Raw genomic sequence first — 14,894 nt, forward strand, 5'->3', positions numbered from 1 at the left:
TGGATTAACTGGGTCTGTTTGTATGAAAAGTTGATTTGGTTAACATCCGTTTCGGTTTGAGTCAGACCTGGAAAGAATGAATGACGCTAACCAAGGTTCCACTTTATAAAACATTATTAGCATTCTGGAATGGATTAACTGGATCTGTTTGTGTGAAAAGTTGATTTGGTTAACATCCGTTTCGGTTTAAGTCAGACCTTCTGAAAAGAATGAATGACGCTAACCAAGGTTCCACTTTATAAAACATTATTAGCATTCTGGAATGGATTAACTGGATCCGTTTGTGTGTAAAGTTGATTTGGTTAACATCCGTTTCGGTTTGAGTCAAACCTTCTGGAAAGAATGAATGACGCTAACCAAGGTTCCACTGTACTTATCACGTTAAAAGCATGTCGCCTATGAGTAAATAAATTCACAGCTTGTTTGGCAAAGAATTTATCTTAATTTTATTAAAATAGTAAATAGGCAACTTTCTCACCAAGTTGACATTAAAACATTTGATCTCCTAAATGAGACCCGATAAAACAAATTAGTTTCAAATCACTTTAAATATTTAAGACAACGGCCTAAACGTCCAGCCTATTTATATCGTGCGGACAGATCAGCTACAAGCTTCTGTGTAGACTGTAAAAAGAAAACTACTGCTTTTTGCCAAAATGTGCAAATTCATCAACTTCCATTGTTACCCGTGCTCATCATTTGACAGGCTTCAGTTACGCTGACATGACTTGAAATCAAAATTTAATGCTGTCAAAGACAATTAAAAAAAAATATTCCCCATATCCAGTCCTTTTAGCACTTAAGACAATGCAAAATGAAGCCACAACTGAATGGACTACATCCAGCAGCTGTGTTTGCCAGAGGTGATCTTGTGCAGGAGCTTTGTGTGTTTCCTCTTAAGGCAGCAGAGTTTCCTACTGGAAAAAAAGGTCCTGTTCAAAAAAAAAGAAAAAAAAAAAGGGCGGCAAAATAGTTGCATGTGCTTCACTTCACAGAGCCAAGAGAAGCAATTCTTCACGCCTCCTTCAATGTCTACTTGTCACTGTCGATGTAGGTAAATTGTCTGTGCATATATTTACAAAGAGGCACTGTATACTTCTTTGAACGTGCAGCGATGCAATGGGCCGGGCTCTGCCTACACCCTTTTCATTTGTACATCCTACTGCACCACTCCATCCAATGTCTATCTCTCCACTCTGCCCTTCCCTCGTTCCTCTTCCCTCCATAGTATAGTGATGAGTACTGCTTTGAAGTATTATTGTTTTAATATGCAAAGGGTTTGTGTGCTCAGAGTATTGAACTGCTGGGTGAATTTGAGAGAAGGGGCTGCATAAGGAGAGGAGAAGGAGGAGGAGCTGTCTGATCCTTTAAAAAATAGGCAGCTTTGTGGAGGTCAGAGTACAAGCATTGATATCCTCAGTGTGAGAGGCTCTGTGCAGGGACGGTTCAGAGGCACTGTGGTTTATTTTAGGCAGGGCATGCTGTAGAAGCTCAATAGAGGACAGGATCTACAAAAAGAACAGAAATAAGAATTAGCACGACCATGAAACTCACCAGACAGACGCAAACAAGCTCACCTGTGGGAAGAGCGGCCTCTCATCCTTGGACTTCTTGATGCAGTCAGCAACCAACCTTTTCATGGCTTTGGGGCAGTTCTTGTACAGCTTGCTGAGGTCAGGTGACAGATAGCCACGTCCCACCATAAAGATAATCTGACAGCACAGGGAGAAAGTTGATTTGTATTTGGCATCACAGGACACCCTATCAACTGGCCTGAATGTCCGAGAACACACGTAGGCTATTATGATGGCATGATGCATGCTCACCATGCTTTAGCATAAAAGGATAATACAGTAAAGTCTCGTTATATCGATATCGGTTATAACGAAGTACTGCTTATTACGATACTATTTTCATTTCCCGGCAAATTTCTAGTCTTTTATGATATAATTAGTTCCGTTAGTACGATACCCGGTTATTATCATAATCCGGTTACTACGATGCCCTTTTCATCTCCCGCCAGCCAATTTGGTCTGCTTATATCGATACAAAAGCAGCTTAAATCAATCTTTGCTTAAGGATTTCAATACCAAAAAAGAACACGGCGACGGCTGCTTCCAGTCAACTTTATTTTTCACACTTCCACCACCAGAGTGCAGCACACACACCGATTCCCACACTTCCTGGTTCACAGGTCATGCTCAACCCGCCCCACATAGCTGGCCAAACACATGACTGCAACAGAAGAACCAACTGACATAGCATACACACCTATTCCAACGAAAACACAAGCGTACAAATACATGTATTTAATTGTGTTGTATTCAGATATCTTTTTATCGCTTGCAATGATCGCTGTTTTTCATATGTACATGCTGGCGTTCGTGGTTTCTCTCGTGTGTATAGAACAATGTCGAGTGCATTATTGCCCACTTTTAATGCAGTTCGGCGCAGGATCGGATATACCGACAGTCCGGTTATGTCGATATTTTTTCCGACTCCCGACAATATCGATATAACGACACTTTACTGTATATGGGAAAATTCCACATGGGCAAATCTAATTTGAATTTAGAGACAATATAGCAGTTAGCAAGGACCCAGACACAAGCCAGGTCAGGCCATGTGACCTGAAAAGGGACATCAAACCACACACACATTTACGGGTGTGTTTCTAAAGTTAGGCCAATGGTTGCTGCTTCTCCAAAGACACAACAACACACCACTTTTGCCAGGTACTATTTAACATCTACTCCTATAGAGCCACCTAAGAGCCAAGATCAAATATACACAGCACACTTGCTCCAAGGACACCTTTGGAGTGAAGGCAACTGAATTGTCCACCAAATGAGACAGTTTGGCAAAGTGGGTGAATCCGAGTTAAAAAGCCGCAGTGGTAAAGGGAGGAATTCAGCCACATGTTGAGAAATTTCACTTGTAACAGGGAAGCTACCAGGATATTTACGGTGGTGGAGAACATCATAATGATCATACGTGTGTGGATTGCTGCATGGGGGTATGAAAACTCACAGATAGCCTGACAGATATTGGGCAGCTTAGGCTGTGATTCTAGTCTAGTCAGGGATGTCACAGAAATTGCAGACTATGAAGAATAATGGCTCTCAAGTTGCTGGTGCAGGTCAGCAAAGTGTGAGTTGATCATCATGAACCCCAGCTAAGATAAACTTGATTTAGAAAATGCTACCTTACAGAAGTACCGTGTTTAAAGACTGCTTCATACCTGGTCTCTGTTTGCTATCTGGGAGTACGGGAGCTCCCCAGTCATGAGCTCAAAAAGAACAATTCCATAGGAATAGACATCTGATTGGAAGCTGTAGGGATTGTTGTCCTGCATCCGTATAACTTCAGGAGCCTTTGAAGAGACAGAGACCATTTTTATATCACAAGGGTATTTTTCATATATCATTTCTGTACCAATGTTAAAGCTTGTTCACAAACCATCCAGAGAATGGAGCCAGAAGGCTGCTCCACCTGGTGCGAACCACTCCACCTGGCCTTTACGGTTGCGAGACCAAAGTCGCCAATTTTGACGGTCAGCCCCTCATGCAAAAATATATCTTCCCTGTTGTCAAAGACTCATAACTGAAATACTGACAAGACACACTGTAGTAACTCACCTGTGCAAATGTATATGTGGGAGTTCAAACAAACGGAAAGATATATTTCACACTACAGCTTTATTGGCAACCTCATCCAGTTAACAATGTGAATATTGTAAGTTACCCCTTGTGTATAATTCATTTTTCCACTTCTTTCCTTGTTTAATGTTTATTTTGTTAATTATGTATATTTTAAAAGTTTCCATATTTCCTTTCTGTTTCGCAGCAGCCTGTTCTGGCACTATATCATTCCGTAAATTTACTTGAAATTGATGCCATATGTTTACTTTTGCATAAAAGTACAAAAAAACAACCACCTCCCGGCCTGTTCAGCAACACTCGGGCAAACTCAGCTTAACGCTCCCTGTAAGTCCGGCCATCATAATAAAAGCACATCAGTAAAAGATGCATAGTTAGAGCACTTTTTCAAGAGCACTGATGAGAAGGATACTGTTGGACTTCATGTCACGATGAATGATGTTCTTCGCATGCAGATAGCTGAAAGAGAAGAATAGGTTAGATATTCAGAGTCAGACAAGGATCATTGTTTATGACCTACTCCATGCCCTGAGCCGTCTGCCTTGCAATGTCTATAAGCTGGATCATCTTGAAGTTGGTCTCCAAGACATGAATGTGTTTGTAGAGGCTGCTGCCCTCACACCACTGGGTCACAATGGCCAGGTTGTCTTTTGTCATGTAGCCCATAAACAACAGGATGTTGACATGCCGTGTCTTTCTGTGAGCAGATGTGGCCAAGAAAAGAAGATAAAGTTTCTAACAGATGAGTCACTGTAGACCAAACAAGCGACAACAACATTTCAAGGACTATAATATTTATTGGAATCATTTCTTACCTTAGAACAGCTACTTCATTTCTAAATGCCTGAAATTGCTCTGGCGTGGGGTAAGTCACCTTTAAAATCTTCACTGCTACATCACCTATAAAAATCCAAAACAATATAGGACTTGAATTTGCTGAGATGTAAAGCAAGGAGCAACAAGGGGAAATGTAAGCATGTTAGTTGTTGCATCAGAACGTGTCCTGCCCCTTCTGCCCCCATCATTCCTACCATGCCATTTCCCTTTGTATACAGTTCCAAAGGAGCCTGAACCAATGCGGGAGTGCAGATACACCTCACTGGCTTCAATCTCCCAGTAGTAACTAGAGTCACGTTTGTCCCGAGGCCTCTGGATTAACACAAAACCAAAAAGGTGCAAATGTTAGTAAACAAGACAAACATCATTGACTATACACACACAGACAACAAAGCCGGGAAAAATTACAATTTTATTCTTTTCCTGAGTATTAAAGGACGTCGACCGCTCCCGCTGAGCTGGTGCAGGTGCTTTGGTTTGGGACCAGCCTGTAGGACTCTGGTTGGGGGAACTACCAGCTGTAGGAGGACAAAGAAATAGAATTAAGAGTTTATGGCTACCTCATAAAGCTTTCTTAAAGTTGACTAAATTAAAGTAGAAATGTAAACAACACAGCAGAAACAATGTGGCAGTCCAGGATAAAAGAAAACTTACCCGAGTCATGATCCCGCATTGCATCCTAGAACGGACAAAAAGGTTCAGGTTTGCAACAAAGATGTGAAAACAGTTTGCCTGGGAAGATGCCAGGCCATGCAGACTGCACACACATGCTCTGCTCTCTAACCTTTTCTGGACTCTCAGATGAGGTCTCAACAAAAGACTGGGAGAAGTGGACAATACCTACTTTCCTCTTCAGCCAGAATCTATGGCACCAGGAGGTGGGGAAGGTATTCAGGCAGTCTAGCTACTCCCCAGGAGGGGACAACAACAGTCAACGGGGACAGAAAATGAAGAAAAGAAAGTAAGGAGGGGCATAACAAGAAATAAAACAGGAGGGATGCTGAAGTTTGTAACTAAAGAGAATAAAAGGGAAATGTTTGAAATAATACAGAAGCAGGTAGTGTGAAAAATAAGAAACTACAACAACAATGGGGATGTTGAGCTCTCAATTATTTAAACAAGACGCCATGTGGTGAATACCACAAAACAGGGTTTGCCTCATCCAGGTTAGTTTACACAGACAATATATAAGAAGTAGAAAAGAGCAAGGCTTGGATAGTTTGAATGCCTGAGATGTATACGGGGAGGAGCCGGGAGATATTTTAGGGGTGGCTAACTGCACCTACAGGAGCACCAAGAGGACCGCATGGTGTGTAGTTACCTCAATCATGCTGCTGTCTACAGGCAGAGTTGTGCTAACCACATGGACGTTTGGAGTAGAAGTCGAGCGTTGCCTCTGGGAGAGACCGCCCCCCGTGGGTGAGTAAGGCGTGACATAGTTGAAGGCATGGGGTGTAGAATATCGGTGGGCAGAGCTATGCGGGAGAGAGAGAGAGAATGGCATATTAAGATTCAAAATGAAATAGTTTGTAATCGCATGCTGGAAACATAAAGGCAAATAAAATGTGTTGTTCAACTTATGCATAGTTGCTAGACTTCTGTTGTGTAAACTGTGCCTTAGTTTGATCAGAGTGTTGCAGTGTCGGCAGTCTTTTGTGTACACATTACAACTGGACTATCCACTTCTAGGTGTGTTTGACTGATGGTTGGCTTGTCTTCAGAAATGTTTGTGGGGCTGAAACAGTCTGAAAAAATCTGCGTTTACTTTCTGATGCTCAACAATTAACCCCCTATAGTTTGCTCCATAAATACTTTTTACAGTTATGGGGAAAACTAGAAATATTGGATTCTGCGGTCATAAGGAAGAGCAATGTCATTTATTCATCTTTGTTTAGAAACCTAAGGTTAGTATGTTGCAGATGTGCTTGCACAACATCTGATCCACCCATCTGTCCGTTGTGAGGCCTGCAACCAGCATGTCTGATGACATGTCACATTTGAAACAGAAAATCGGACAACATGGAATTCACTACTAGGCGGAATAAACAGAGTTTCAATACAGCACTTGCTCTACATGGAAAGACTTTACTGTGAATGTGCTAATTTGGCAGCTGAGAGTGCTTTTAAACAATTTGAAGTGCTGCTGAAACAACAGGCTCTTTTCACATCTCTTGTTACATCAGCCCTTGGACTGGTAAGCCCCCGTAAAGCTGAGGATGTAATTAAAAACAGGATTTAATTCAATTACAATTAAGGCGCTTTGTAAATCAGAACACGACTATACCGGTTTAGAAGAAAAACATGACGCCTATCAATATCATCAATATGGACAAAGGGCTTGCATTTAAGCTGGAATCAACAGACAACAACAGAAATGGTAGTTTACATTTTAAGCAGACATACCTTGGAAAGCGAGTAAGGGATTCTCTCATTCTCCGAGACGTCAAAGGGGGAAGTGATGGGGCGCCACTCTCGCCAGGTGTTGGATACAGACTGAGTGAAGAGAGACAAAGAGTGACTCAACTTTAAATAAATTCATCCTTTCATACAAACATGGTTTAGTTGTAATGTAATGGGGAATCTTACAGGAGTTGCCGAATATTACTCCAGTCCACACACATTGTGGGTACTTTGGTGCTGCAATGCTCATGGAACTTGTAGCCACACGTTTGGCAACGGAAACCGTTCAAAAGAAACTTCTGGCAAATGTCACAGAACGCTAGCTTCAGATATGTTTTCCGGACCTGAAAAATAAGGAAGAATTAAGATTTGTCATTTTTGGTCAGGGATACTTATTTGAAAGTGAACGTAGACACTTCAGGCACTCACAAAATTATGCGTGGTCAGAGGGACATGATCTAAAACCTCCACCAGCAACTCTTCCCCGATCAGGGAGGTGGAGTCAGTATTCCAATCCATCCGTAGTTTTTTACTGTTATGAAAAAGGAAAAACAACACTTTATTGTCATGAAAGAAGTTGAGTATGATAACTGCAGTACTTAAAAGAAAACTGTACTTTCTTATAAATTTTGCCCATCATCCACAATCCTTATGTGAGACATGAATACATGCCTTTCTATTTTCTGAGCATTGTAAAGATACACAAACAGATAAAAACAGACAGCTCATTACCGCACATGACCTACAGTATGCTGCCTACAAACCACTGGTACATTAATGATAACATGCTTACAGTATTTAGCCGTATTTTGGTCCTTTTATGCACATTGATTTCACATAGCAAAATAGAAACAAACACCAACAACTAGAGTTAACTTTTCCAAACGAAAAAATAAAAACACAGCTCCAACATGTAGCCTTACCTTTTTGGTAGTAGTCTGATGCAGTGAGGTGAAGTGTCATAGTTTAATTGTCATAACAATGTTAAAAATAATAATGTCACTGTAGCTTGGTTAATATGCACGTCTCATTATTTGCAAATTGAGCAATGTGGTAGCTTTTTCAGAAGCCTTTATAGTTGTTTACATATTGTTCCCATTACGTGAGCTTTTTCTTTTTATATTTTTAAGAATGTGCACAAAAGAGCAAGACATATGTGTTCATGTCCCACATAAGGATTGTGGATGATTCCACAATTCCATAAAAAAAATGTCTCACCTCCTCTGTCCAGAATGGAGTCTGAAAACGGCACAACACTGAGGCTGCAGGCCTCGCACCATGAGCGCTTTAATCAAGCAGCTTTGCAAAGTCATACCTGGCCGTACATTTACCTACGGAAGACAAAGTACTTGTTCATTCTTTAGTCTGACAGCATGGCTCCGCTTGAATTAAAAAGGACGCCAGTCAGTGCTCCAGCAACCTTAATCGAAAACCAATATGCCTTATATACATGATAGAAATCAGCTCACCACAGTACGCTGCTGGTTTGGGAGGTAGACACGGATGGTGCTGCTCGCCTTTGAGTCGGGTATCTTACTGTCATCTGAGGAGTGACGCTGGCAGGAAAATCCCTGGACCATAGTCGGTGAAAGGCACGGACCTTCGAAAGCAGAGTCCTTCATTCCAAAGCCGTTGCTCAGGGTCTTCCACGCTCCCTGGAGGTGCTCCATTAGTAAAGCCAAGTGCTCTCAATGGTCTGGAAAAAATGAACCATACGCAAACTTGCATGCTTTAAAAGCTCACATCATCAGCTGACTCAATCAATACTACATTAGTTGTCTTGTCTTCTGGATGGCAGGGAAGCTGCCCAAAGACTCAATATCAATGTGTATTAAAATAACCAGCAAAATGAAAGTGATAGATATTTTAATTAGGATAAATGTAATAAGCTCTACTGAGTCTATTTTTAGATTGCTGTCACATTTCATCGGTTAGTAATGACTTCAAAGACTAACATTTTTCTAGCCTTAAATGTTCACGGCCAACATTCAAGGAAGTGGAAACATTCTAGAGATGTTGGCTGCTACTGACAGATAACATTTTACAGTTGCTGCAGATTTTTACAGCTATTTTTATAGAACATTGCTGCTTCACAACATTCCACAGTTGCACCCAAAACTACCATTGTGAGATTGTTGCATATTTTATATTTACCTCTCAAAAGTATACACAATGTCAAAAACGCAACCCCAAATTATCTGTAATGCTTATCGACTGAAGGGTAGAAGGCGGCATTGGGTGAGAGGGTAAGGTAGATCCTGGACAGATCTGGTTCTGATCTTGGGTCTACACACCAAGAAAACCAGTCACACTCCTTTGGTCAATCAAGAGACTCAAATTTGCTTCACAGAAGGAAGCAGGGGGTGCACATTTCTTCTGATTTTAAAAGCAATCTTGAATTGATTTTTACACAGCAAAAAAAAGTGTGAACAATGAGAAACAATGTAAGCTGAAATGACCCAAAAAAAGGCATACCAAACCAGTTACAAAGCAAATACATAAAGTGAGCAGGGTCACAATTTGAGCAATCTGATTAGATATGCATGACTGCATGCATGGTGGCATGTTGGTTAATTGAGTCTTGAAGAAACCGATGCAGAATGAAGTCCACTATTTAGGTGCAACCAGCAAGTAGCCTGTCGATTCAGTCTCAACAAAGTTTTTTGGTCTGAAGAAAAACATGTCAGCAACAGCAACTAAGGCATAATTTGGCTCAGACCAAAAAATTAACTGATAAGAATGATTGTACCTGTTCACGAAGAAATAGCTCAGTATTTTAATTATTTAGCCTGAGTACGATTAGGAGGGATCCGTTGAGTGATGATGCTGCTCTTACAGTCATTGTAGTATACGTACTTTGATTGCTGCTTCAATGTGTTTTGTGACCCTGATTTTGTCAATACAACATTATAGCGTTTATTAGAGCCAAATCTGTATTGTATCTGATGTCGTGCATTAAAGACGATATACTCTTGTTATTTCTACACCATTCATGTGTGAACATCAGTTTGGTCGTACACCCTCCTTTGCATGATATCATTGTGTTGTACTGAGCTGAGCACTGTGATTTATGAAGTTAAGCCAAACCTTTTTGCAGTTTTTGTTGGTATTTATGCCTATTTCTTTTGGTTGCGATTGAAATTTTTCACGATCCCAGTAGAATCTGAATGTTTGCAACTGTACACCAGAGTTTTGTTTTGTTTTTTTTTTAAATCAGGTGCATAGTAAGTAGCCACTAACTTAAAAATTGAGGGCACAAGCAGAAAATATAGGGGTGCACACAAATCGACTTGCAAAGTAAATATTCACATTTTCACAGCATTACTGATAAATACTTGCAGAAATTAATATGTTTAGAATTCATATTTTATTGTGCGGCAGTAACAGCATAAACAGCTTCCTGTCCGCAAAATAACAATACATTACACAGGCCATTAGCACTGTGTTTGCAAAGTGTTGTGTTTAATTGTGTGGTGACAGTTTTATCTGCAAATTTGGTTGTGTGTGTGTTTTAGGGCATCAACAGCAGAATTCCAACATATAAACAAAGCATCTCAGCTTTCCTGTTGGTTTGTGCTCGTTTTTGCAAATTCCCAAGTTCCCCAGTTTGGTCTTGCTCTGAGAGCTTGTCGCTTGTTTCTCTTGCGAGACTTGGCAACATGTCTCTGTGTCTCACCTGCAAATTTGCATAAGAAGGAATTCTAAGAGCCAGAAGTGATTATGCAAATATATTACCTGCCAGGCAACTGTTGGTCTCTATTGAATTTATGATGAGCATCTTCACCCAGATGGCTAGCAGTTTGCACAAAAACATTAAACTACTTTTTTCCCATCACCAAATACAACCATTCGGCTTTCTCCATTCATATGTATTGTACTTAATTGTCTTTAATAGCCAGTAATGGTAGACACAGTTGTCCATTTTTCTACGCATTCATGACCTATACTCCTATCAGTGTTGCTGCCTCCAGATGCTACAAGAAACTTGCACTACAGCATAATATTTGACGTAAACCCTCCAAGTCTGGCCTTTGACACCATCTCACACCCCTTCCTCTTCAATGGATTATCATCCATTGGCATCATTAACACCCGCCTTGACTGGTTTCATTCCTATCTCACAAGCCGTCAGTTCATACAGTTGAAATCTTTCAAGTAACAGTGTGCCCCAGGGCTCTGTTCGAGGGCCCTTTTTCTTCGTTAACTACCTTCATCCCCTCCATCTTTCGCAAATTCAACATCCAATTCCTACTGTTTCACTGACGACACCCAGCTTGGCATCTCCACCAAACAAACGCCATAGTCCATTCTTCCTCCTTCACCTTACCTGAAAAAGTTCTTAAAACTAAACACTGACATAAACAATTTATCCTTATTGGTACAAAATCATCACTATCAACACCATTGACATTTCCCCTTCCCTCAGGGTCTGAGTTTCATCTTGAGTAGTACACTAGTCCCAATCCCAGATCAACAACATCACCCATTCGACTTATTTTTACCGGCGCAACAATAACTGACTCTGCCCATTACTCACTGTCCACGCTGCCTCCAACGTTGTTCAGTCTGGTAACGCTGCGCATCAACTACTGCAACTCATAGCTCTTTTGTCTCCCCCAGAAGTCCCTCTACCACAGGTAGGGAACCTATGCCTAGGCACCATGGCAAGCCTTCCTCGTGTGCGACAGAAAATCTCAACTAAAGCACAAATTCTTCTAAAACTACAGCACCACTGGCACAATTGGAACAAACAGAAACTCTCCCTTCTGGCATGTATACAACAGTAAAGAATAACAATATCCAGATACATCCTCGCTAAGCAATCACAGATGCCTCATTTTAAATACTGGAATATATAATCCAAATGGAAACAGACGATGTTGGATTATTTTGCATGAGGTAATTTGGTGTCTCCAGCCGGGTTGCGAGGGAGAGCTTTAAGTGCTAGGTTGCATCGAGAATGTAAAATGATCCGTCTCAAAGAAACCAAATCGCTCGCTAACGTGCACGGCTTTGCAGTGTACACACCAAATGCTCTGCTTCACCTCACTGAAAACAGTAAGTGAAGACAGAGGTCACACTTACTTTGTCCACTAAAGACTACATGTGGGGGTGTTTCTCTTACTTATTACTATAGAGGCCAATTTCTCCTTTATCCTGGGGAGGGGGGAGACGTGTATCAATCTCAACCAGAGTCAGATATATTTTTAACAATATTGCCTCCATATTAAATTCGATTACCCTGTGCCCCTTTCACCATGTTCAATGAAAGTTAGCTCAAGCAAATAGATAAGGTAGGTTAACAAATAACTCCCTTGTAGGAGGTAATAATCATCTTTTTGGTAGGTTAACGTAGGATGTAATACTGATATTTAATATATGTTTAGATAGAAAATCCAAAATCATATTTCCAAGCTTTTACAACACAAAATATTTTTACATAATATAAATTATGTAAGCTTACACAACTGTCCTTATAGTACACATACACATTGTGTTCACACTTGTAGACCTTTACTTATGAGATACTTATATATATATATACACACACTATATATATATACACACTTATATATACTATATATAAACTTATATAACCAACCCGATCCCTTTGTTGAAAAGAGCCAGTTATGTTTTATGACTATAATTAGCTTCTGGTCTCTTTCTATTTTGATTACTTTCACTCAGGTTTTTGTTTGCGTAGGGTGATGTTTGTTGACATCATGCCCAATGTTTGTGGTCAGTTGCTTCTGTCAGCATTCACACTTTCCACACTCTGGACTAGAAGAACCTGGTGGCAGGAGAACCTAGACCCATCTCTCAGGTGGTCTTAGTCCAGGCCATTGGATTCTGGACTGTTGTTGGGATTCTGGTGAGTGAACCCACCCCAAAGAGCCACTACAATCACCAAACTAGTTCAAGGAATGCTTTGTGTAAACTTTCCCAGAAAAGATCAAATTATGAAGCATATTTTATCCACCAGGAAAAATGTGGAAGTCAAAATAAGTCCACCTTTTTAGCTTTGGTCATTTGTGGTCAGTCTACAGAAAGCAGACAGATTTAGAATCCTGACTTAGGTAATAAAATTATAAATGTAAGGTAGCTGAAATATATTCATATCAAGTTGGGCCATCTTGCTCCAATAAATGACAACAAAAGAATGTGAAACAAAAGAGTTAGTAAAACAGTTAAAACCATTAAGGTGGAAGTTGGTATAGCCCCCCCACACAACCACAACCCAACAGCAACAAGCGCTTTAAAACACTATTCTCACACATTTCTCCAGAGAAGCGGTTTACGCATCTAGAGTTATTTATGGTTAGCCGTGTTTCCACATAACTACCACAGTGCTTGTGCTATAAGGCAGCAAATGGTGCTATGTTTGTGTAAGTTTGTGTGCATGTATGTATAAGCTTACCAAGAGAAGTCGGGAAAGTTGTGCTCCGCCATAACTTGAGGAAAAAGTGGCGTCGATGACATCATCATATTTGCAACGAATTCAAAGAAAAGGCGAAAAGTTCGGCGGATCGTCTTGCCTTTGGCATACAAAAGATTCCCCAATACTCACTAAGAGTGGACGACGTGAAGGTCACAGGCTGGTTGCTTCAAAAACAAGCGAGGAAAAGTTTGATCTCTAAAGGCGAACAAGAGAAGGTTGAAATCGGTCGGCCGCCACAAAAAAGTGACACGACGCGGGTTCGTCTTCTAGCTCGAAAGGGGCGGTTTTAAAATAAAATCCGGCTCCATTGCGGACTACCGCGTCGTCTGACAATCAATATTTACGTTTGGACGGTAGAAGGTGAAAAGGTTTGACTTCGTGTCTTGCGTCTGTCTGACGACAGCGTTTGAAACAAGAGCTCGCAGTCACAACGAGCGGCTAGCATCAGTCACACTGGACTAAAGCCCTCCCACTCTAACCACCATGTTTTTGCCCCTTAATATCGCCTAACGATTTCACACACAGGCGGCATCTATCTATCACAATCTAGTACTAATCTTATTTCCATACTTATAACCACTCATATTGCAGACAGGACCAAAGAAGTCAGTTTCAATTTTCGCATGCTGCGTTCTATTCCAAAGAATACAGTACTTTAGTAAATAATATATCTTTTGAAAACCAACAAAAAGCAACTCACTACCGGTTTGGAGGAAAGGCTTTGCTTGCAGCAGCGCAAGGGAAAGTAAGTGCGCCATCATCTGGAGACTGTAGTGCAGTGCAATGTGATCTTCATGACACATCAGCTGTATTTCCTGATTTTAGATGTATTCATTTCCTACATTTTCTCTATATAATATAATATAATATAATATAATATAATATAATATAATATAATATAATATAATATAATATAATATAATATAATATAATATAATATAAACAGAAAAACAGGATTATCACAATGGTATCACTGAGGAGTCTATACTTTTAGCCATAAAAAGGTGTGCATCTCAGTTATATTTGAAGTTTTTTATTTAATTTGTGTCTTATTTGGCCCTTGACCTTATTTGACCTTTACACCCTATATAGCAACACTGGATTCACTACATGCAGAATGAAATATTTCAATAACATATTTAATAATTTCCTTAATAGTTTGAGAAGCGTCTGCGGTGATGTGAGAGATGTGGTCTCTGCATCGGATCATTGTGGTGAAAAGGGACCTGAGTCGAAAGCCAAAGCTCTCAATTAACCAGTTGAGCCACGTTCCTATATAGTCATGAGCTTTGGGTAGTGACCGAAGGGAGAGAAGCTGTCATCTGGTAGAAACCCAGAGTAGAACTGTTGCATCTCCATATGGGAGGAGCAGTGGCCCGTACATCTGGTCAAGATTCCTTCTGGAAACCTCCCTGGGGAGGTGTTCTGAGCATGTCTGGCCGGTAGGAGTCCTCGGGGAAGACCCAAGACACGTTGGACAGATTAAAGTGGCCTGGGAATGCCTTAGGGTCTGCCAGGATGGGCTGGACTAAGTAGCTGGGTAGAGGGAAGTCTGGGCA

The 14,894-nt window shown here is 40.7% G+C and overlaps 1 protein-coding gene across 2 annotated transcripts; it reads right to left on the reverse strand.

The window, feature by feature from the left end:
• Positions 1 to 411: 411 nt before the first annotated feature.
• Positions 412 to 13,993, reverse strand: raf1a (Raf-1 proto-oncogene, serine/threonine kinase a). 2 transcript variants are annotated; one of them, XM_058051437.2, is made up of 17 exons: positions 8,366 to 8,581; positions 8,115 to 8,227; positions 7,326 to 7,428; positions 7,083 to 7,240; positions 6,900 to 6,989; positions 5,818 to 5,971; positions 5,281 to 5,400; positions 5,151 to 5,175; positions 4,905 to 5,014; positions 4,691 to 4,808; positions 4,475 to 4,559; positions 4,180 to 4,356; positions 4,072 to 4,118; positions 3,460 to 3,578; positions 3,242 to 3,373; positions 1,578 to 1,712; positions 412 to 1,508 (listed from the first exon to the last, which is right to left on the reverse strand). In XM_058051437.2, exons 1-17 carry the CDS (start codon positions 8,564 to 8,566, stop codon positions 1,368 to 1,370), a joined length of 2,028 nt encoding a protein of 675 aa, XP_057907420.1. In that variant the 5' UTR covers positions 8,567 to 8,581; the 3' UTR covers positions 412 to 1,367. The 2 variants fall into 2 exon arrangements, with proteins under 2 accessions (XP_057907420.1, XP_057907417.1); XM_058051434.2 differs by lacking the exon at positions 5,281 to 5,400 and adding an exon at positions 13,315 to 13,993 and having other exon boundaries at positions 413 to 1,508; positions 8,366 to 8,592.
• Between the last annotated feature and the right edge of the window lie 901 nt (positions 13,994 to 14,894).

This window comes from Doryrhamphus excisus, linkage group LG15, assembly GCF_037039965.1.
Source record: "Doryrhamphus excisus strain RoL-2023G ecotype Guam linkage group LG15, RoL_Dexc_Guam_v1.1, whole genome shotgun sequence".
Lineage (NCBI taxonomy): Eukaryota > Metazoa > Chordata > Actinopteri > Syngnathiformes > Syngnathidae > Doryrhamphus > Doryrhamphus excisus.

Excerpts from the sequence above, each read along its gene's own strand:
- raf1a (XM_058051437.2), bottom strand. The coding sequence starts at position 8,566 with ATGGAGCACCTCCAGGGAGCGTGGAAGACCCTGAGCAACGGCTTTGGA. Across the intron at positions 7,429-8,114 it reads CTCCATTCTGGACAGAGGAG|TAAAAAACTACGGATGGATT; the intron begins GTGAGACATTTT and ends TTTTCATAACAG. Across the intron at positions 4,809-4,904 it reads CTCAGGAAAAGAATAAAATT|AGGCCTCGGGACAAACGTGA; the intron begins GTAATTTTTCCC and ends GTGTTAATCCAG.